We start from the raw sequence: 21,450 nt of genomic DNA on the forward strand, positions 1-21,450 counted from the left end.
AGTGAGCTCAGGCCAGAAGCTGAAGATCAGCCTGCCTCAGCGGATGGGGGAGGGAGTGGGCGTGGCTTGTCTCTTAAAGGGACCAAAACCATAACATTTTATTATTGTTTTTAAAAATCTTTCTGTTAGGTGCTGGAGAGATGGCTCAGTGGTTAAAAGCACTTATTGCTTTTGCAGAGGGTCAATGTTCTGTTCCCAGCACCCACATGGTGGTTCACAAGCATCCATAACCTCTTTTGACCTCAAAGGGCACCAGGCACACACATGGTACACATACATATATGGAGACAAAACATTTATACACATAAAAATTAAAAAAAAAATTTAGAGACCAGGTTTCTCTGTGTAGCCCTGGCTGTCCTGGAACTTGTTCTGTAGACCAGGCTGTTCTTGAACTCAGAGATCTGCCTGTCTCCACTTCCTGAATGCTGGGATTAAAGAAGTGCGTCACCACCAGCAGCTTTAAAATGTTTCGAAATCTTATTATTTTAAATTAATTTTGTTACCAAAATATTTTTTATATTTTATGCATATGTGGCATTTATATGTGTATATATATATAAATATTTATTTTACTTATGCATACAACTGCTTGCCTGTGTGTATATGCGTGCACCATTTGCATCAGATCCCCTGGAACTGAAGGTATAAATGGTTGTGAGCCACCCATGTGGGTGCTGGGAATTGAATTCAGGTCCTCTGCAACAGCAATCAGTGCTTTTAACCACTGAATCATCTCTCCAGCCCCGTGGCATTATAATTTGCTCCATTAGTTTTTCCTGTGTAATTCAGATTGTATGTGTGTAATTCAGATTGAATTCAGACCCTTGTATATGCTTAGCAAGCTCTCCACTGTTGAGTCACACAGCCGGCCTTACTTTTATTTTTGAGACAGCCACCTAGCCTGAATCTTGGTGTTTAGTCAGGTGTTTGTCTCAAGGGTTTTTGTGACAGGGACTATGTTGTACTGGCTGGTGGGTAGACACCGGGGCCCTAGATATCCTTCTTTCCTTTTAAAATAGATTTATTTAAGCCAGGCATGGTGGCACATACTTTTAACCCCAGAACTCTGGAGACAGATTCCCCTGGGACTGGAATTACAGTGGTGAAAATTGCTGGGAATTGAACTCGAGCTAGGCTCGATCCCCAGCCCTACCCAGGTCTTCTGGATCACACAAGCCCTCACTCTACAGCCAGATCTAAAGCCCAAAAGTCCCAGATCCCGAGGTGAAGGGCCGCCCAGTCCCCTCCTCCCTCCCACCCTCTCCAGCTCCAGCACCCTTCCTCCTTCCCGCTTTGCCTGTCGCAGCTAATCACGCCTGGGCGGTTGGGGGCGGGCTCTACCTGACTGCGCTCCCTTTGATTGGGCATCCGAGGGGGCGGGGCGGGGCAGGCTGTGCTAGGGAGAGCCTAGTGGAGCTCTGCCCTCTGCGCGCCAAGTTTGGGTTTCCCCGGTCGCGCGTGTCACGTGGGCTGTGGGCTGGTTCCCAGGGCACGTGCTGAGCTGTTGGGACTTGGCGGGTTGTTCCTGACAGCGCGCTGTGGCTTTCACGCTGGCGGTGGGACTCGGGTCGCTCTTCGCGCGCTCTCCAGGAACTAAGCGATCCACCTGCCTCTGCCTCCCTAGTGCTGAGATTAAAGGCCTGTGCCAACCCACCACCCTAACCCCTTTCAGAGAGGCCGGAAGCTCAGGCGTGTGAGTCCAGGTCCCGCTACCAAGTGAATTGGAGGTCATCCTGGACCACAGATTGAGACCTTCTCACAATCCATCCGTCTAATACTAGGTATGTAATGTCTAATCTTTGCGGTTGTTTCTTTTTGTTTTGTTTTTTGAGGTGGGGAGTACCAGGTAGCACGTGCTAGCCTCGAACTTGCTGCGTAGCCAAGGATGACCTTGAACTTCCTCCATCTCACCAGCGAGAGCTACCACTCCTGATTTATGGGGTGCCGGGGATGGAACCCCTTGATTTATACGTGTTAGTGAAGCTTCTGAGGTTTGGCTCTGGTTGTGTAAGCACTACCTTGGGTTTACTAGCACGTCCCTGTTTGTCTGCAGTATGTTACCCTGGTCTAGGAGACGGGTTGGGTTGTGGGGATCTTAGAGCTCAGTGCCTGTTTCAAGGTCTGGAAGTTAGGTGACCCTTGGTTAACTGAAACAAACACGAATGTGTTTGGTTGACTTCGGCAGTTGCTGGACTGGAAACACCAGTTTAGGTTCCCTACGGAATCCATTTTAAATTTTTTCCTTGAGGGAATGTCGAAGGGAGGTGAATAATTGTTACCCAGGGTTCTGGGAAGAACCAGAAGTAAACTAGAGCTCGGATTCTGGCTCATTTGTATGACCCTAGTTCGATAAAGTAACTCCGCAGAACACAAAAATTTATGTGCAAGACAAGGAAGGCCACCAAGCCTGGTCCTTGTTACAATTTAAAAGCAATAATAGTAGTAAATTAATATGGACTTTGGCAAACCTATAGACTTTAATTTAAAAAAAAAGCTGCTTGTTTTCCCGAGTTAGCCAAAAATGACAATTCCAGGCACACACCTTTAATCCCAGCCCTCAGAAAGACAGAGACAGGCGGACCTCTGAGTCCGAGGCCAGCCTTGTCTACAGAGAGAGTTCCAGGACAGAACAACCAGGACTGTTAAATTTCCACGGAGAAATCCTGTTCCCAAAACAAGCGGCCAGGTGGTGGTGGTACATGTCTTTAATGTTAACACTCAGGAGGCAGAGGCAGAGGCAGAGGCAGGCAGATCTCTGCTTGTTCAAGGCCAGCTTGGTCTACAGAGTGAGTTCCAGGATAGATTCTAGGGAGAGGAGTAGAAGCAAGAATAGACTGCTGAGTTGGGGGGCGGAAAGGAGGCCACCCTTGCAGTTCCCACCTAGGGCTGTCTTGGATCAGAAAAGTCATTGCATGTGGGCCAATGGGCAGCAAGTGAATCTGTGGACCAGAATGGGGGTGCTGGTGGTACCTAGATAGAGGTGGTGGGGACATGTTCTTCCTGAGGAGGACTGGACTGAATACACCTTGCCAAAGGATAAGAAAGAGTCCAGCTCTCCAGAGAAGAGCACTGAGCCTTGATGGTTAGGAGAGACTCCAATGGTTAGGAGAGACTCCGTTTCCGGCCTTCGGCAGTTAATATGTAATAAAGAGGTTGTTGCCCTTTAGGATTCCTGGAGCAAAGGTCCCAACCTGACTGGTAAAGGCTCGGTTCTAACTTACCAAGGGTCCAGAGAGGTGTCTGGATTTCCTGGGTGCTGATGTTGGGGGAAGAAACTCATGGGGTGCTTTGCATGCATTGCTGAGGTCACCCGTAAACTTCTCCTTCCCAGGGAGCTGCTACTGCAGCTGCAGAAGCAAACTGACTCGTCTGTGCTTTCTCATGTGTGGCCACATGTTTGTCTAATGATTCCATGCTGGTGTGAATATAACTACTCTGAACGTCCTAATTAGGAATTTTCTGTTTAAAGATGATTGACACTTCCTTTGTCTACCTCTTCCAGAGAGAGAGAGAGAGGGAGCCCTACTTTGGTCCTGGGTTGGGAGTGTGCCCTCCGGGAGAGTAGGCTCTTTGCTCAGGATTGGCTGTTCTCTGTTGGGGGTGTCCTTTCCACAGCAGACCTCCTGTCTTGGCCACCTCAGTTTTTCACCTATTTTGGGCCTTAGGTATTCAGTATTTATGTTGGTCTATGGTCATTCCCCCCCTGAGGAAGACCCATAAAGGCAGGTCGGCTCCCCCCCCCCCCTTGGATTTATCGACCACAGCACAAAAGAGTAGTAGGCAGTGGAAGGTCCTTAACTACTTGTCCTGTAAATAAAGTTTGCACACGTTAACAGAAAAGGACAGGAGGGCTGCCAGCCATTGTGTAAAGGAAGAGCTGTGGGTGCAGTGGGTTCGTTTTGCTTTGTTGCTTGTGTTTTTGAGACAGGGTTTCTGCGTATCCTTGACTGTCTTGGAACTCTTTGTAGCCCAGTATGGCACCTGCCTCAGCGTCCTGAGTGCTGAAATCACAGGCGTGCGCGACCGTGCCCAGACTGAATATGGTGTTTTTATTTTACATTTATGTACTTTATTTTATGTGCATGGCTAAACGTTTCGCACAACACAGCTTGGTGTTCAGTGCCTAGTTAGAGAGCAGCAAAGCTCCATGTGTGCTTCCGCGGAGTCTGAGAGAACTGTGTCCAGAACTGAAGATCGCAGGACTCAATTATAAAATGTTTACTGCCTGTGGTGGAACGTGCCCATAATCCTAGCACTTGGGAGGTGGAAGAAAGAGAAGTTCAAAGTCATTTCTAGCCACGTGCCGAGTCTAAGGCCAACCTGGACCATGTGAGAACAAAGCTATAAAGTGTGCTGCTGGGCATCTTGGAAGGAGCAGCCGTGGGGTTGCCTGTGTTCTCTGTTAATTTATGCTTACCCAGTGACAGACATTGGTAAGGAATGTGTACTGTTTCACAGGAACTGACCAGTTCTCTGCCAGTGGAATTGGTTTAAGTAAAGGGTCTGATTGATCATTTAGATGGAGATTACTTCTTCCAGTGTGCTGTGCTAGAAACCGTGGGAGATTAGAAAAGACCCATGTTTAGCTGGCAGTGCAGGGTTCCGTGGAGAACCCCACCTAGGAGGCTTGGAAGGAGGAGGCTCTAGGGCAGAGCTTTGGAATGAGGAGAATCAGGTCCGAAGTTAAGGAAGGAGCCCCAACTGGCTTCCAGGGATTTATGCTCTTGTCCACACACACACACACACACTCCCCACTCCGGGGGCTCGCTGGAGTCGACGTTGGGACCCACGTGTGTTTTCCCTGTTTCACACAGGAACCACTGCAGTAGCCGACATGGACATCACCCTGTGGTCATCTCATGAGAAGATGTTGACACAACCCCTCAAGGACAGTGACGCCGAGGTGAGACTCGGGCCCCTTCCCAGGCTTTTACATCTACGGCCTTGTTTAGATCATGGTGGTTTTTTGTTGTTGTTGTTGCTTTGTGGGGATTTTGTTTGGTGCTGTGAGGGGTGGAACTAGGGCCTCACCTGTTAGTCGGGTGTTCACTGCTGTACTGCATTCCTGGCCTCGAAATTGCTCCTTACCATGGACCCTGAGTGGACTGTGTACAGACAGCCTTGTAGAGTGACGGATGGGGCTGGGGTACAGTGTGGTGGCGGAGCATTTTCTTTCCCAACTACATCTCCAGCACCACCACGGGAGCAGATGGAGAAGCTGTGGTTGATAGTCCTTTGGGGGTAAATGTAAGTATTTCTGAGCTCAGTGCTTGGTGCTCTAGAAAACAGGAAAAAGGTTGGCCCTTCCTTTACACTGCCCAGGAACAGACACACTCAGATGCCCTAAAGCAATTTGGTTTTATAACATTTTTATTGTTTCTTTTTTTTTTTTAATATTTATTTATTTATTATGTACACAATATTCTGTCTGTGTGTATGCCTGCAGGCCAGAAGAGGGCACCAGACCCCATTACAGATGGTTGTGAGCCACCATGTGGTTGCTGGGAATTGAACTCAGGACCTTTGGAAGAGCAGGCTCTTAACCTCTGAGCCATCTCTCCAGCCTTTTATTGTTATATTATTCAGTCTACAGTTCAGTGTTTTAGCATATAATGGTTCTTTTTTTTTTTTTTTTTTTGGTTTTTTTCGAGACAGGGTTTCTCTGTGGCTTTGGAGCCTGTCCTGGAACTAGCTCTGTAGACCAGGCTGGTCTCGAACTCACAGAGATCCGCCTGCCTCTGCCTCCCGAGTGCTGGGATTAAAGGCGTGCGCCACCACCGCCTGGCCCATATAATGGTTCTTGATTTATGCCGTAGTTATGTTTTAATAAACCCACATAAGTTGAAAATGGGCCAGACTGCACTGAATCTGCTTCGTACCTGTCACATGTCCAGGCGTGGCGGTGTGGAGCATGACGGTTAGGAGTGTGTCCCGTCGTGGGTTCACTGGGCACTGTGGCTTGCTGCCCCTGCCCAGCATCAGGAAGGGAGATCAGAATCTCTCTAGCCAGGGAAGGAGACTGTTCAAAGCTGGAAGTGGCATTTCCAGGTGCCCCGTGCTTTGCCTCTCTCAAAAGCTGAGAAATAGACTGTCCACTAGCGTCTGCACTCGCAGTGACGTGCAGACATTTTTATACCCGGGAATCCATGAGCAGCTACCCCATTCTCCCCAGATTTCCCACCCCAGGCAGCCATTAGTGGAGTTTTCGTTCTGCTGTATTTGCTCACATGTTTTTTGGAATAAGGTTCGCAGAGATAAGAACTTAGTAATACGTAAGGATAGAATTGAAAATTAACTGGGGGAGGTGGTTATGCCTTTAATGCTGGCAGAGAGGCAAGTGGATCACTGAATTAGAACCCAGCCTGGACCTTATTCCAGGCCAGTCTAGGCACATAGTGAGACCCCATCTCAGCAAACAAACAATAGAAATCAGGTGTACTAAAGCTAACTGAGGGTGACCCTGAGCCTCTGGTCATCCCACCTACACTCCCAGATGTTGAAATTACAGACTCAGTGCCAGCAAGTTCTGTTTGTTCAATTTGTTTTAAATTTATTTTATGTTGCTGTTTTCCTAATTAGTTAAACTTCTGATCCTCCTTCACAACCCAAGGGCTGAGATTTCGGGCATGTGCCACCCTCCCCAATTTAACAATGCTGAGGATCAAACCCAAGGGACAACGCATGCTAGATAAGCACATTAGCAACTGAGCTACGCTCCAACCCCATGCCTGTTTCCTTCTGATAAGGTTTACAACATTATTAAAAAAGAGAGCAACCGGCAGAGGGTTGGATTGGAACTGATTGCCTCGGAGAATTTTGCCAGCAGAGCTGTGTTGGAGGCCCTGGGATCTTGCTTAAATAACAAATACTCCGAGGGGTATCCAGGCCAAAGGTGAGTGAGTCGTCCTAAGACCCTGCTCTGACCATTTTGTTTTTATTTCTTGTTTGTGGTTCCGGCTGACCTTGAACTCACTGCATAGCCCAGGCTGACAATTCTGCCTCAGCCTTCCAAGTGCTATTGCAGTTGGAATTTACAGTGTCTGGCTTTCAACTAATATGTAACTTTCAAAAACCTGTAGCTCCCCAGTTACAGGCTTGTCTTCTCTTCTTGTTCTCTGGTGTAACTCCTCCAGCTCTCTGCTGGGTGGGATTCTGTGATCTTCTCAGAGCAGTCACACTCAGCAGTCCCTGTGTAAGACCTGTGTAGCATAGGCTGTCCTCGTCCCTCTGAGTTCACGTGGTCGGAAGCAGGCTCGTCTATGAGAGATGCGGTCCAGGCGCTAGGAAGGGTCATTGTCCTGTAAGAAAGCTACAGAGTGACTTTTGTTCTGAGAACCTTTATATCTGGGATGTGAGGGGGGAAAAAAAGCCTGTATCCCTTCTCTGAAATGCTTACAATCAGAAGTGTTTTTAATTAAAATATCTACTTGATTCTTTGGTTAAGCATTCTATATCTGAAACTAGTGCTTCAGAACTTGAAACTTTGGGTGTTTTGTTTTGTGAGTCTTACTATGTAGCCATATAATGTGGTGTGTGGACCAGGTTGGCTGCAAACTTGTGTTGATCCTCCTACCTGTTTTTGAAGTGGCGGCTTTGCAGGAACACATCACTATGCCTAATCTTTTTTGGTTTTGCTGGGAGTTGAATTTAGGACTTTATGTGCTCAGGCAAGTCTCCTCCACTGACTTACACACTCACCACCTTGAATCCGATTTCTTGAGTCAGAATCTCACTGCATAGCATAGGCTGGCCTCATGCTTCTAAGTTCAAGTGGTCTTCTGTGTGTCTGTCTATTACATCCATCATCAGACTATGTGTCTGTCTGTCTGTCTGTCTGTCTATCTATCTATCTATCTATCTATCTATCTATCTATCTATCTTGTCATTTTAAGGCAAAATACAGAAGTTGACAGTGGTTTTTGCACATGTATGCATTTGTTCCAGTGGAAATGGGGAAAGGGTGGATCCTGTAGAGACCACAATTCTGTCATGAGATACCCTTGTTTCTTTTCCCTCCCTTTCTTTTTTTTTCTTGGGACAGGGTCTTTGTATATAGATAGCACCAGCTTCCTCCTGCTTCTGCCTCCCAAGTGCTGGGAGCTGTGCCCACCAGACCTGGCCTAGCTACTACTATGTCACTGGATCTTCACAGCAGCCTTAGAGCAGGACTCACTTCCCCCACCATACTCTGCCCACCCTTTGGCATCTTTGACCTCCGCTAGGCACAGAAACTGGACCTAGAATGTGTGTGGACCTTGCTTGTCTTCGCAGGTATTATGGTGGGACCGAGTTCATTGATGAGCTAGAGACACTGTGTCAGAAGCGTGCTTTGCAGGCCTATCATCTGGATCCTCAGTGCTGGGGAGTCAATGTCCAGCCTTATTCAGGTGATTGTTGCATGCACATAGACCCTGGGTAGCTCCTTAGGCCTAGCTCGATGGGTTACAGCCACCAAGTCAAGTCCCACAGAAGCCTTCTCCTAAGTAACAGAGAATCTGTGCATTCATCCCCATTGCCCTTGGACTTAGCTCTACACTCCCCTTCCAAGTAGCATTCTGCCCTGGAACTTACAATCGGTGAAATTAAGGCAGCATTACTTTCTAAGGCTCAAGAAAATCGTGGTGATAACCTCCCAAGTGATTGTTGAACTGTGTAGCCAAGCTCCCGGATGCCCCTTTGTGCCTCGTGGGTAGAAATACTCAGGGCCTCTCTGTTCTCCCTGTTTCAGGCTCCCCTGCAAACTTCGCTGTGTATACTGCCCTGGTAGAGCCCCATGGGCGAATCATGGGCTTGGATCTGCCAGATGGAGGTCATTTGACTCATGGCTTCATGACAGACAAGAAGAAGATCTCTGCTACATCTATCTTCTTTGAATCTATGCCTTATAAGGTAGGGGTGTGTGTGTCTCCTCAGAACTTCCCTTGTGCGTTGGTACCTGTGGGGATAAGTCATTGCATTTACACAGCACTGCCGCAGCCTCTTCTACTGGATCTCACTTCCGTGTCCCAAGGACTCCTCAGGCTCGTGGCACACTGTGGACAACAAGGAAGAGGGAGTTAAGGTTTGGGCCAAGGCTATAACATGGTGGAAGCTATGACTGAGGAAGGGATCAGATAGCCAGCCCCCTAGCAGCAGCTGGTGGCACAGGTCTGCCTTCACCAAGGTCAGTGGGTACAAGTATGGCAATGTCCCCACCTCCAGCATCAATACTAGCAGCTTCACCATTAATAGCCGTAGGCCTGTACAGCCCAGCCCTGTAGCCCACCGCTACCCTATTTCACAGACTGTTCTCAGCCATTATTATGACCATGTGCCCCATTGGAATTAGTTCCATTAGAGCCAGTGCCCACAGCAAATGTTTGTGTGGGGTGTGTGTAGGCGTGTGACTCTTTGTATTATCAGATGAACCCCCAAAATGCAAATAGGGGGTTGGGAATATAGTTCAGTTGATAAAAGTACTTGCCTATCATGCACAAAATCCTAGGTTCAGCCGGGCGGTGGTGGCGTGTGCCTTCAATCCCAGCACGCGAGAGGCAGAGGCAGGCAGATCTCTGAGTGAGGCCAGCCTGGTCTACAGAGCTATTTCCAGGACAGGCTCCAGAGCTACAAAAAACCCGTCTCGAAAAACTAAACACAAACAAACAAAACCCCTAGGTTTGATCCGCAGCCCTGCAAGAGTGGGACTTCCACCTAATGTAGTCCCAGCCCTTAGAAGGTAGTTATAGGGGTTTCAAAAGTTCAAGGCAACCTTGAGGTGCTTAAAGTCCTGTCTAAAGAATGGAAAGGGGGAAGAAAGATAGATTTGAGGCCTCCACATAGGTCTAACACTTGGGAGGCTAAGACAGAAGGATTATGAAGTTTGAGGCCAGATGAGGCTGCATGAGTTTCAAGTCAGTGAGACCTTGAGTTTAAAAAAAAAATAAAATTAAAACCTAAAAGGCCCAAGGGCTCATATGTACCATTACAATCTGTCCATTTGACCAACAATGGGAGCTGGAGGTGTCTACGAGCTGCAGAGGACCTAGGTTCAGGTCCCAGCACCCACCTGGTAACTTATACCTGTAACTCTAGTTCCAGGGGAGCCAACACCTTCTGGCCTCCACTGATACCAGGCACACATATATGCAGGCAAAACACCCATACACATACAGTAAATAAATCCTGAAAACAGCTAAGGGTGACTGGATAGAAGAGGGAAACATTCATGTTTTCTATTGTCTGGTAGTGTGTCCTTCCTGGTGTCTCTCTTTGGGTTATTTGATGTTCAATACACTGTCTCTGGTTGTTTTCTTTTGGCAACCAGGAAAAAGATAACTGACTCTTTCTACTGAGCTAAATATTAGATGTGATTTTCTTTGTTTAATAAATTTGAGGATTGGCAAGATGGCTAAGTGGGCAAAAGTGCTTGCTGCTAAGCCTGGTGACCTGAGTTCAAACCCTGGGACCTACATGGTAAAATGAGAGACCCAAATTCCTTAAGTTGCTTCTGACCTCCACATGTGTTCTATGGTACTCATGTGCGTGTACACACAAATGATGTTGTCATCTTCGTGGAATCTTAATGTGAAATCGGCCACGTCTCAGTTGTAGTAGCTACTGTGGGTGTGAGTGACTGTTTTTCTGGACAGCTTGAGGATTTCTTCACAGATCTTACTGGCCAGTCTAGAAATTAGATTTTTTTATTTATGTATTTATTTTTTTCCTTATTTTTTCCCCCGAGACAGGGTTTCTCTGTTGCTTTGGAGCTTGCCCTAGAACTTCCTCTGTAGACCATGCTGGCCTCAAACTCAAAGAAATCCACCTGTTTCTGTCTCCCGAGTGCTGGGATTAAAGGCATGCACTACCACCACCTGGCTAGATTTTTTTGGTTTTTGGGTTTGTTTGTTTTTTTTTTTTTTAAGAAAATAGGGTCTCTCTATCATGTATGTAAATCAGGCAGGCCTAGAACTCAGAGATCCACCTGCCTCTGCTTCTCAAGTGCGGGATTAAAGGCCCAATTTGGAAACCAGATTTTTAAACATGGGACAGTATAACCAAGTCTTCTCTTTGGTCTTACATTAGAGCATAAAAGCTGATTTCTGTTCTTACGACAGTGAAAGAATTGTGGTAGAGAGTGGCTACTGACATTTTCTCTGTACCCTTTGATGAGGTGTTGGCCAGCTTCGTGCTATCTTTGATTACTCCATGAAGCCCATTCCTGTATTCTAATTCCCCGTTTTTCTCAAGCACTGTACTTGCTGCAGCCCTTGGCCATGAGAGTACCTGTGGTGGCATGTCAGGTGTGGACGGGACGATCTGGCTTGGGTCCAGGAGGCACAGCTTCTGTGGCCAGGCTGCCTCTGCTAGCAGCTCGCCAGGGCTGTCTTCTGTCCACTTTCCTCAGGCCATCTGTCTCTCACGTCAGCTCCTGCGCATCTCTCCTGGACTTAGCAGCTGCCCGGTGAGGGCCAGTGCTTTCTTTCTCCTCAGTGACTGCAACACTGACCTTCCGTTACTGTTTCTACTTCACACCTCATACTTGCTTCCATTCCCTTCTGAAAATGGAGGCTGTCCCTCTCTTTGGTCTCCAGTGGGGGCCTCTGCACTGTCCTGCCAGATAGAAGATTCCTAGCTTGGGAGTGTGTCAGTGCTTCCAGCTGGTATGTTTTGGTTGTTGTTGGGTGTCTAAGATTTAATTTATGTGTATGAGTCTCTCTCTCTCTCTCTCTCTCTCTCTCTCTCTCTCTCTCTCTCTCTCTCTCTGTGTGTGTGTGTGTGTGTACATTCATATATAAAACGTGTGTATCTGGTGCCTGAAGAGGTCAGAAGAGGGTGTCAGATCTCCTCGAGTTACAGTTGTGTGCATCTTGTGCTGGAAACTGAATCTGGATCCTTTGCAAGAACAGCAAATACTTTTATCTACTGAGCTATTTCTTCAGCCTTTGTCTTTATTATTTTGGTTGGTCAGTGTCTTATGCTATATCCCAGGCTGACTTTGAACTCAGGACAATCCTTCTGCCTCAGCTAGTAGCTAGGATTATAAGCTTGGCTGTGCCTTTCTCATTTCCTGGACTTTTTGTTCTGTAGCATAGTGTAGTACCCAGGGCTAAGACTCCCCCTTATCCTTAGACCCCAGTGAGGGCTTCCAAGTCTGTGTGGGAACTGAATACATTTTATACCCTTTTATACCCTTGTGCAAACGGAATTCATTGCCCTGCCCCAGGTCCTGGTCTGTGTTGTGGCAGGTTGAATGTGCTCAGGTGGATGGGCAGGGGGCACTGTGTGACCAGAGGAAGCGGCCAAGCCTGTGTCTTTGTGCTCCCAACAGGTGCACCCAGACACTGGCTACATCAACTATGACCAGCTGGAGGAGAATGCCAGCCTCTTTCACCCGAAGCTAATCATCGCAGGTGAGTGGCATTTGGAAGCAGCCTGGTTCCTGGGCAAGGCCTCTGCCTCCTCCAGAGAAGAATATAAAGATATCGCATCCTCCAGCTCACTGTGCAGAGATCAGACTTGAGACACATTCTGTCCTTTTAAGACTTGGATTGGCTATTTTTTGAGCCAGGCTGCTGCCATCTTCATGAAGTCAGCTGTGCCTGCTTTCCAGGGTCCATCTTGATTGGGTCTGTGGACAGTTGACATTTGCCCTATTAAAAGGAGAGAGCCAGAGGGTCATTGAACCTTTACCCGAGTGTCAGGCAACTTTTCCCGGCCATTTGTGCAGTTCGGCCCCAAGGCACATGGCCTCCATGGGAGGCTAGAGTATCTAGGCTGGGGAAGACTAGGGGAGGAGAACTTTCTTTATGCTGTTGTGAGGAAGCCGTCCATGCTGGCGAGGACTTCCCAGTGCAACTGCATTTGGATCACCTACACTTCTGTCACTAATTTCTCACCCATAAGGCCAGGAAGCTCTGGTTTCCCGGGGTGAACTTGTACTTTGGTTTGTTATTGGAACCACATGAGGGCAAAGTAGACCTTGTTCACATCCCTCTCAAACAAGAAGTTTTAGTTTGTTTGTTTTTTGTTTTTATTTTTCAAGAAAGGGTTTCTCTGTAGCTTTTGGAGCCTGTCCTGGAACTAGCTTTTGGTAAACCAGGCTGGCCTCGAATTCACAGAGATCCGCCTGCCTCTGCTTCCCAAGTGCTGTGATTTAAGGTGTGCGCCACCACTGCCCAGCTTTCAGACAAGAAATTTTAACAGCTTGCCATCAATAGTGTTTAGTGCATCAGTGATTCAAGCCTTATATTTTTCTTATCATGTGTAAAAATATAGGGGTGGTTTTGTTTTATTAGTTTATTGTTTTGAAACAAGTTTCATTGTGTAGCCCTGGCTGGTCTCAAACTTGGATGTCCACTGGCCTCTGCCTTCCAAGGGCTGGGATTAAAGGTGTGCACCACCACACCCAGCTCAGAGATGTTTTTTTTTTTTTTTTTTTTTTTTTTTTTTTTTTGGTTTTTCGAGACAGGGTTTCTCTGTGGTTTTGGAGCCTGTCCTGGAACTAGCTCTTGTAGACCAGGCTGGTCTCGAACTCACAGAGATCCGCCTGCCTCTGCCTCTGCCTCCCGAGTGCTGGGATTAAAGGCGTGCGCTACCACCGCCCGGCCCAAAGATGGTTTTGAGGGCACACTACACATTGTCCTCAAAGATCAGGGGGGAATCTCCTTGCAGATGTGTACATTAGAGGCCAGCTCAGCTGCCCTGGACACCTTTGATGTTACCATGTCATCTCCTCTGTCTCAGGGACCAGCTGCTACTCTCGGAACCTGGACTATGCACGTCTGCGGAAGATTGCTGATGACAATGGGGCGTATCTCATGGCAGACATGGCACACATCAGTGGGCTGGTGGCGGCTGGTGTGGTACCCTCCCCTTTTGAACACTGCCATGTGGTGACCACCACAACACACAAAACCCTGAGAGGCTGCCGTGCTGGTATGATATTCTACAGAAAGGGTAAGTGCCTACATGCTGGGACAGGCAGAGGGTGGGCTAACGTTTCCTGTATGGAAGAAATCAGGAAAACTCTGGACTGTGACTCTGGAAAAGATCAGGATCTTGTACCTGGAATAGTCTCAGGAAAGAGCAGTGATGGGCTTTGAAGGAAGTCCCAAGTCACAGCTCTGTAGAGGACAGAGGACCACTCTTGAAGCTGGTTTTCTCCTTCCATTGTGGGATCCAGGGATTAGACTGGCAGGTTTGTACAGCAAGCACTTTGCCTGCTGAGCTGTCTTCATGGACCTCATAAAGAAAGACTCACTGGGGTTGGTGTGGTGGTACACACCTATAATCCCAGCTTGAAACAGGAAGGTCAGAGGCCGGCCTGAGACTTTGTCTCTACAGGTGGGGGGCGACAGTGAGACCAACACTGACACCCAATAATAACTAAACTATAAAGCACTGATACAGGAGGTTGGCGTGGTGGTGCGGTGGTACATATCTGTAACCCTGCACTTTGAAGGCATAGGCAGGAGGCAGCTGCAAGTTTTAGGGGCCGCCTGGTTATTATAGTAAGTTCTAGTTCTAGTCCAGCTAGGGCTAGGGAGTTCAGAATCATGTTTCACGCATAAAACAAATAGAAATAACCTCTGTGTGAGTTTTATCGTTTAGTAAGGTATTTCTCTTCCTACTTCCTTACACTCCACCTCTGCAAATACTCCCCTTATTCTGGAGTTCCCACAATGGTGAAAGTCATATCAACAGTGATGTAGCCCATAGCCTTGCAGCCCCAGGGAAATTAGCCTTCCAGTGTCTTACCCTGGTGGGATCTTGAGGGCAAGTGCTAGTCAGGTGCCGCCTCAGTCTTCAAGGTCCTGCAGCCTCTGAGGACTTTTGTCAGCTTGCTTGGAGTTGTGGAGTTGTTGGTTTGTTTTTTGTTTGGTTGTTTTGGTTTTGAAACAGAATCTCATACTGTAGCACAATCCTATCTCAGCCTCTCAAATGACCAGATTATAGGTGTGAGCCAATAGACTAGGTTCCTGGGTTGGCATTTGAGGAGACCTTTGTTGTATCTGCTGTGTTCAGTGGATTTGTTGGCCCTCAGCCAGTAAGAGTAGATCTGGCCTCTTGCTGCTGTGCCATCTCGGGCCACTGGCGGCTTCTCTGGGTCTTGTTTCCTTATCTCTAGAGCAGAGAGTGCTGCAGTAGCATCCATGCTTCTAGACTGTTTGGGGGATTCAGTGAGTTGACACCAAGTGCTTCTGTAGCCAAACTTGGCTTACAAGAATATGTAGGTGATATTGATGCTTACCATTGAATAGGAATTATTTTTGTTATTAACTTTTTCTCACGAATAGTCATCTGAGCATTGATGCCTCCTGTCACTGTCACTTTCCACACAAGCCCAGTGACTGAGTTCAGTCCCCAGAATCTACATGAAGTAGAGAACCAAATCCACAAAGTTGCCCTCTGACCTTTGCTATGGTATTTGCCATAGTACATGTGTATCCACATGCATATCATGTCCGTACACAATAATAGCTTTGTGGGTTTTGTTTTTGAAGCAGGGTTTCTTTTTTTTTCCTTATTTTTTTTTAACATTTAAATTTTATTTATTAAAGATTTCTGTCTCTTCCCCGCCACCGCTTCCCATTTCCCTCCCCCTCCCCCAACTAAGTCCCCCCCCAGCCCGAAAAGCAATCAGGGTTCCCTGTCCTGTGGGAAGTCCAAGGAACCCCCACCTCCAGGGTTTCTTTGTAGCCCTGCCTGTCCTGGAATTTGCTCTGCAGACCAGACTGGTCTCAAACTCAGAGATCCTCTTGCCTCTGCCTCCTGAGTGCTGGGATTAAAGGTGTACACCTCATGCCCTTGCTAGAGTTGTGCGTTTTTTTTTTAATTAAGGGGAAAAGGGAACCAAGCACTTGGGAGGCAGAGGCAGGAAGATCTCTAAGTTCTAGAACAGCCTGGTCTGCATAGCAAGGCTGTCTCAAAAAGTGGGGTGGGGAGGGGAGCCAGGTGTACAACTGAAACCAGCAATCCAGTCTATCATCCATCTGCTAGGGCCTTTGCCCTGCCATTGCAAACCTGTCCAGGTGGGACTGCCTGCACTCTTATCGATTTAGCTGTGAGTCACAGGTCTGTCTGCTAACATCCTAGTTTCCTTACCAGGTGTACGCAGTGTGGATCCCAAGACTGGCAAAGAGATTCATTATGAACTGGAGTCACTCATCAACTCTGCTGTGTTCCCAGGCCTCCAGGGGGGACCCCACAACCATGCCATTGCTGGTAACATCACCAAGTCTACTGTAGAGCCCTTGGGTTGCACTCTACATCACAGCGCCATGAAGTCTATACTTCCCATACTAGCTGTCCTCCAGAGGACGTTTCTGGACTTCCACACTAGAGAAGGAACTTGAGAGACAGTGTGTATAGGAAAAGGGGAGGTGATTAAAAGTGGTACACTGGAGGACAGGGAGAAGTGACTGTTGTGCTCAGATGGCCATCCTTAGGCAACACTGCAGAAGGGCAGATACCTGAAAGATGAGTAGAGCTGGCAGAGAAGAAAACTAGGACCCAATCCTATGGGACGAGCTGCTTCTCTTCCGTATCCCCACACCTGTGGGGGTGTAGGCTCATACTTTATGGCCTTCACACCTTGAACCCTGGCTACAGCAGTGACTCCTGGGTTCCACGGGAGCCCTACAGGCTCTCTTCTCCTTTTTCCCTCTATTTGGACACATGGCTTCTAGATAACTACTAACATTCTGAATCATCTCACTGTCATTGTGGCAGTGACTGTGGCACTTGCTGGTACTGAAGCACCCAGGACAAGGTGGGGTTTCTCAGGCAGGGCATTAGTGTGTATACTGATATGAAAAGAACAGCACATCGGGGCTGGAGAGATGGCTTAGCAGTTAAGAGCACTGGCTGCTCTTCCAGAAGACCTGACTCAGTTTCCAGTATACCTACAGGGGATTCACAACTATCTGTAACTCCAGTTTCAGGGAATCCAGTACCTACTTCAGGTCTCTGCAGGGACCAGGCATGCAAGTGATGCACACACATGCATGCAAGCCAAACACCCATAAACAAAAATGGGGGCATAATGGCACATGCCTTGATCCTAGCACTGGGGAGGAAGAGGCAGACAGATCTCTGAGTTGGAAGCTAGTTTAGTTTAACATAGCACATTGGTGGGGCATGGGCTCTGGGTTTTCAGATTTCCTCACTGCAGGGTCTGCTTAGGTCTCATGTTCCTGCTACTGAACCTAGTGCTTCCACAAGCAGACAGGTGCTCCATACCAGGACATCAGTGTGTGCATTGAGCATGGTGCTCTGCTTCTCGTCCCTTGTAGTCAGACAGTGCTCATGAGTAATTACAAGGGTGTCAGTGCTCCGAGGTGGTGAGGGGGCAAGCAGGCCGTTCCTTCTGGGACAGCTCAGAATGCTGCATTATGTCACTGACTTCGTTCATTCAGAGATTCATCTCCATATATCAAGCATAAAAGGACTAAAATCCATCCTTGTGGTAATCAGAATACACTGGGCTTTCATCCCCAGAGATAAGCTTACCTCCAAGGCAGTCCTTGGGGAGTGGCTTTAGTGATGTCTGCAAGGGTGGTAGGGTAATTATAGGGCTAAAACAATGGGTATGGGGGTTAGATCCTGGGTTCTGTCCCTAGCCATGTACAAGAATAGAAATAGATAATTGGTCATGTGAGGGGGGTGATGTAATAGTTCACAGATACTGGGTTCCCTGAAAATAAGGCCTGCTCCTGAGTCAATACCTGTATTTAAATCTGTCTCCTTGTCCAGGTGTTGCTGTGGCGCTGAAGCAAGCCATGACCACAGAATTCAAAATCTATCAGCTCCAAGTGGTGGCCAACTGCAGGGCTCTGTCTGAGGCCCTCACAGATCTAGGCTACAAAATAGTCACAGGTATACTAAATGCTCACAAAACTGGGCTGACCTTTCTTGGGTGGGTATACTGAAGTCTTGCCTCTTGGTTTATCTGGTCAGGGTGTGGTTTGCCACCTCACACAGCTGAGCATACCTCAGCTATAGTTCTTTCCCTTCTGTGTGTTTTAGCAACTGCCATGTGACACCCAATGCACATTCTGGACAACAGAGATGTCAGGTTACAGCTGCACCCACTTGCAGGTGACAGAGTCAGGATTCTTCCACTTGCTGATAGCTCACACCATCCATGAGGCCAGGGCACAGTAGGCTTTCCCTGGTTCCTGTCATGTATAACAGCATTATGACACGCCAGTCTTTTTTTTTTTTTTTGACCTGGGATCTTTGGAATCATTCCTGCAGTACAGCCTGGGGTTGAAGTAAACAGTGATCTTCCAAGGCCACACCATGGTTTAAAAAGAGTTCAAAGTGGAAAGACCTAGAGGATCTTTATGACCTTGGGCTTGGTCCAGAAAGTTCTGTTATTACTGCTGTCCTCTTCATCTGTTAGCCAGCTGTGTCTATAAAAAAGTGCCTGAGGTAATCAGCGTAACACAAAGACAGACTAGCTCAGTTTTGGAGTGTGTGATCAAGTCCACAGTAGATTAACCCAGTTAGCCCCTTTACTTTTGAGCAGGTACATCATGGTAGGAGCTTGTGGCGAACCGCAGCCATTTAGTTCACAGCCAGGGAAGAAGAAAGAAAAAAAGGGGCTGAGATCCCACAGTCCTTCAGTGACCTAAAGACCTACTAAGCCAGAGCTGGAGAGATGGCTCAGTGGTTAAGAGCATTGCCTGCTCTTCCAAAGGTTCTGAGTTCAATTCCCAGCAACCACATGGTGGCTCACAACCTCTGTAATGAGGTCTGGTGCCCTCTTCTGGCCTGCAGACATACACACAGACAGAATATTGTATACATAATAAATAAATATTTAAAAAAAAAAACTGCTAAGCCTGTCTTTTGGGGGACAGGGTGAGTGTCTTTTTGAAACGGTTTCATTACATAGCCCAGGCTGGCCTCCAGTTCCAGAATGCTAGGTATGACATAGGCTTACACCACAGTGGCCAGCATCTGGCTCTGTCACCTTTTGGTAACGCTAGAATAGAGAGCAGGCCTTTAACACCATCAACTTTAGGGAGCCCTCGAGATCTGAATCTTAGCATTATTTATGTCACTAATATATATATATCCTTTGGAATCTGAAGGCGTTGAATACAAACCAGATGCCTAAAAAGTTTGGATTAGCATTTTTGTGTTAGGGTGTTCAACTAATAAGGTCTAGCAAATATTCCAAAATGTGGGGGGAAAAAAAACCCTCAGATCTCAAAATACTGCTTCTGGTCTTGAACATTATGAATGCCGGGTATCCAGTCTGTTTTGCCATGGGGTTTAGAACAAAAGCACAGAGCCTCCAGAACATATATGGTCATTACCCCATCTGCATGGTTAATTGAGCCGGCACTACTCAAAAGGAGCTCTTTTGTTATTTTGGTTTTTTGGGACAAAGGTCTCACTATGTAGTCTTGACTGGCCTTGAATTCATATGTGATCCACCTGCCTCTGCCCGAGTGGTGGGACTGATTGAGAGCATGTAACGCCATGCCTATCCCAAAAAGAGTCTTAAAATGGGCATCAGAAAGGCTGAGGATGTGGCTCAGTGGTAGAACGTTTACCTAGAGTCATTTGTCACAGAATATGAGAACTTGAGTGCTCCTCAGCCTGTGTGGGTCTCTTCCATGTCATGGCACAGGCAGAAGCTCTGCACCTCTTTATGTCATGTCCTCTTCCCAGTTCCTAGTGGAACATCTTTGCCCACCTCTCCAGAACCGCAGGTTCTTTTCCTTGTGTGGCCAACCTTCTAATTCCATTTTATCCAACTTTGTTTCCAGGTGGTTCTGACAATCATTTGATCCTAGTGGATCTCCGTTCTAAGGGTACCGATGGTGGAAGGGCTGAGAAGGTACTAGAAGCCTGTTCTATTGCCTGCAACAAGAATACCTGCCCAGGTGAGACTCCTCTGTGGTCATTCCTTCCATGGCCCTCCTATCTGCATTTCTTTCAGCCAGTGTTGGAGTTGACGAAAGTATTCAGCTTAGGAGACAGACCACCTCAGGGAAGGGCAGAAAGGAAAGGACAATTGAGTGGCATAGCTGTAAGAGAGACAGGAACTTTTAAAACCAAGTAGCATTTCTCCTGTCAGGCCCACACAGATGTTAACCTCTGAAGGACCCGGAGCCACCCCACAGGACTGCTTTTCATTGGTTAATACAGTGGCCCACATGCTTCTTTGTCCTACACCCTAGTTTTGAAGTCAGTCACCTCCTTGCTAGATCAAGTTGGGATCCACAGACTAGGATCTTTACCCAACTTTCCTTTGAAAATACAGTGGGCACAGTAGTGTGTTCGACGCAGCTCAGGACTTTGCTTGTCTCAAAGGTGATAAGAGTGCACTACGGCCCAGTGGACTGCGACTGGGGACCCCAGCATTGACATCCCGTGGACTTTTGGAGGAAGACTTTCAAAAAGTTGCACACTTTATCCACAGAGGTAAGGGAGGGCGAGTATTGGGAGTTCAAATATCTTGCTTGTGTGTATAGTTGCTCGTGTGTTTTAGTAGCCAAGACCCAGCCATGGATGAAAGCTGGTCTACAAATCCCTCCTGTATGAGGTTTATAAATGTCTGTTGACAAAGGACACGGCCCAGAATCACCTAGTTACAGCAGGATCTGTAGTGAAGGAGGCCCCAGTTGACACTCACTGTCTTTTGCACAGGGATAGAGCTGACTGTGCAGATTCAGAGCGACATGGCCGGGAAGGCCACACTGAAAGAGTTCAAGGAGAAGCTGGCGGGGGATGAGAAGTACCAGAGTGCTCTGAGGACTCTCCGGGAAGACGTGGAGAATTTTGCTTCCAACTTCTTACTACCAGGCTTGCCCGACTTCTGAGGGTAGGACTGTTCCGGGACCCTCTGAACCCTGTGCTCCCTCGAGACTACCAAGCTGCCCTGTAGTAGGCCACTGAGCCTGCCCTGTGCTTTGGAGGGTGTTTCTGGCAGGCTGTTCTTATTTCAGAAATCTGGGACAGGTTATCAAGGACTATAAATTTGAGACTTCACTTCTCAACAGCCGTATATAATTAATTATTCTGGAAAAAGTACTGTATAGTCATTTGATCTCACTTATTGATTGCAGTATGAGGCAGAGCTATTAAAGATTCCAGAATTCTCCTTTCTCCTTTCTCAGTGGCCCTGTGGCCCTGTGGCAGGTAAGGAAATGTTCAGGTTCACCCTCTTCTGTTGCCCAGTAGAATGGAGAGGAACACTGAGTTTTCTGCTCTGAGCTTGAGACTATAAATGAGACAGTTGTAAGCAAGAGTTAGGATCAGGCACTGGAAAGATGGCTCAGCACTGGCTGCTCTTTCCAAGGACCCTGGTTTGACCCCCAGCACCCACACACGATGGATCACAATCATCTGTAACTCCAGTTCCAACACTTTCTGGCTTCTGAGGGCACCAGGTAAACATGAGCTGCAGACATACATATAGGCAAAATAGCAATGCACGTAACATTTTGT

At 47.5% G+C, this 21,450-nt stretch overlaps 1 protein-coding gene across 2 annotated transcripts; it reads left to right on the forward strand.

Moving 5' to 3' along the window:
- The first annotated feature begins 1,365 nt into the window (after positions 1–1,365).
- Shmt1 (serine hydroxymethyltransferase 1) lies at positions 1,366–21,104 on the forward strand. Of its 2 annotated transcripts, none has more exons than XM_075992316.1 (12): positions 1,366–1,784; positions 4,818–4,906; positions 6,750–6,895; positions 8,275–8,390; positions 8,732–8,892; positions 12,311–12,392; positions 13,726–13,938; positions 16,090–16,206; positions 17,737–17,859; positions 19,767–19,883; positions 20,314–20,424; positions 20,650–21,104. In XM_075992316.1, the coding sequence occupies exons 2-12, from the start codon at positions 4,838–4,840 to the stop codon at positions 20,820–20,822; spliced, it is 1,428 nt and encodes a 475-aa protein (XP_075848431.1). In that variant the 5' UTR covers positions 1,366–1,784; positions 4,818–4,837; the 3' UTR covers positions 20,823–21,104. The 2 variants fall into 2 exon arrangements, with proteins under 2 accessions (XP_075848431.1, XP_075848432.1); XM_075992317.1 differs by lacking the exon at positions 1,366–1,784 and adding an exon at positions 4,258–4,332 and having other exon boundaries at positions 20,650–20,958.
- Positions 21,105–21,450: the final 346 nt, after the last annotated feature.

This window comes from Microtus pennsylvanicus, chromosome 11 (genome assembly GCF_037038515.1).
Source record: "Microtus pennsylvanicus isolate mMicPen1 chromosome 11, mMicPen1.hap1, whole genome shotgun sequence".
NCBI lineage: Eukaryota > Metazoa > Chordata > Mammalia > Rodentia > Cricetidae > Microtus > Microtus pennsylvanicus.

Excerpts from the sequence above, each read along its gene's own strand:
- Shmt1 (XM_075992316.1), top strand. The coding sequence starts at position 4,838 with ATGGACATCACCCTGTGGTCATCTCATGAGAAGATGTTGACACAACCC. Across the intron at positions 6,896-8,274 it reads GAGGGGTATCCAGGCCAAAG|GTATTATGGTGGGACCGAGT; the intron begins GTGAGTGAGTCG and ends TTGTCTTCGCAG. Across the intron at positions 8,391-8,731 it reads CAATGTCCAGCCTTATTCAG|GCTCCCCTGCAAACTTCGCT; the intron begins GTGATTGTTGCA and ends TCCCTGTTTCAG.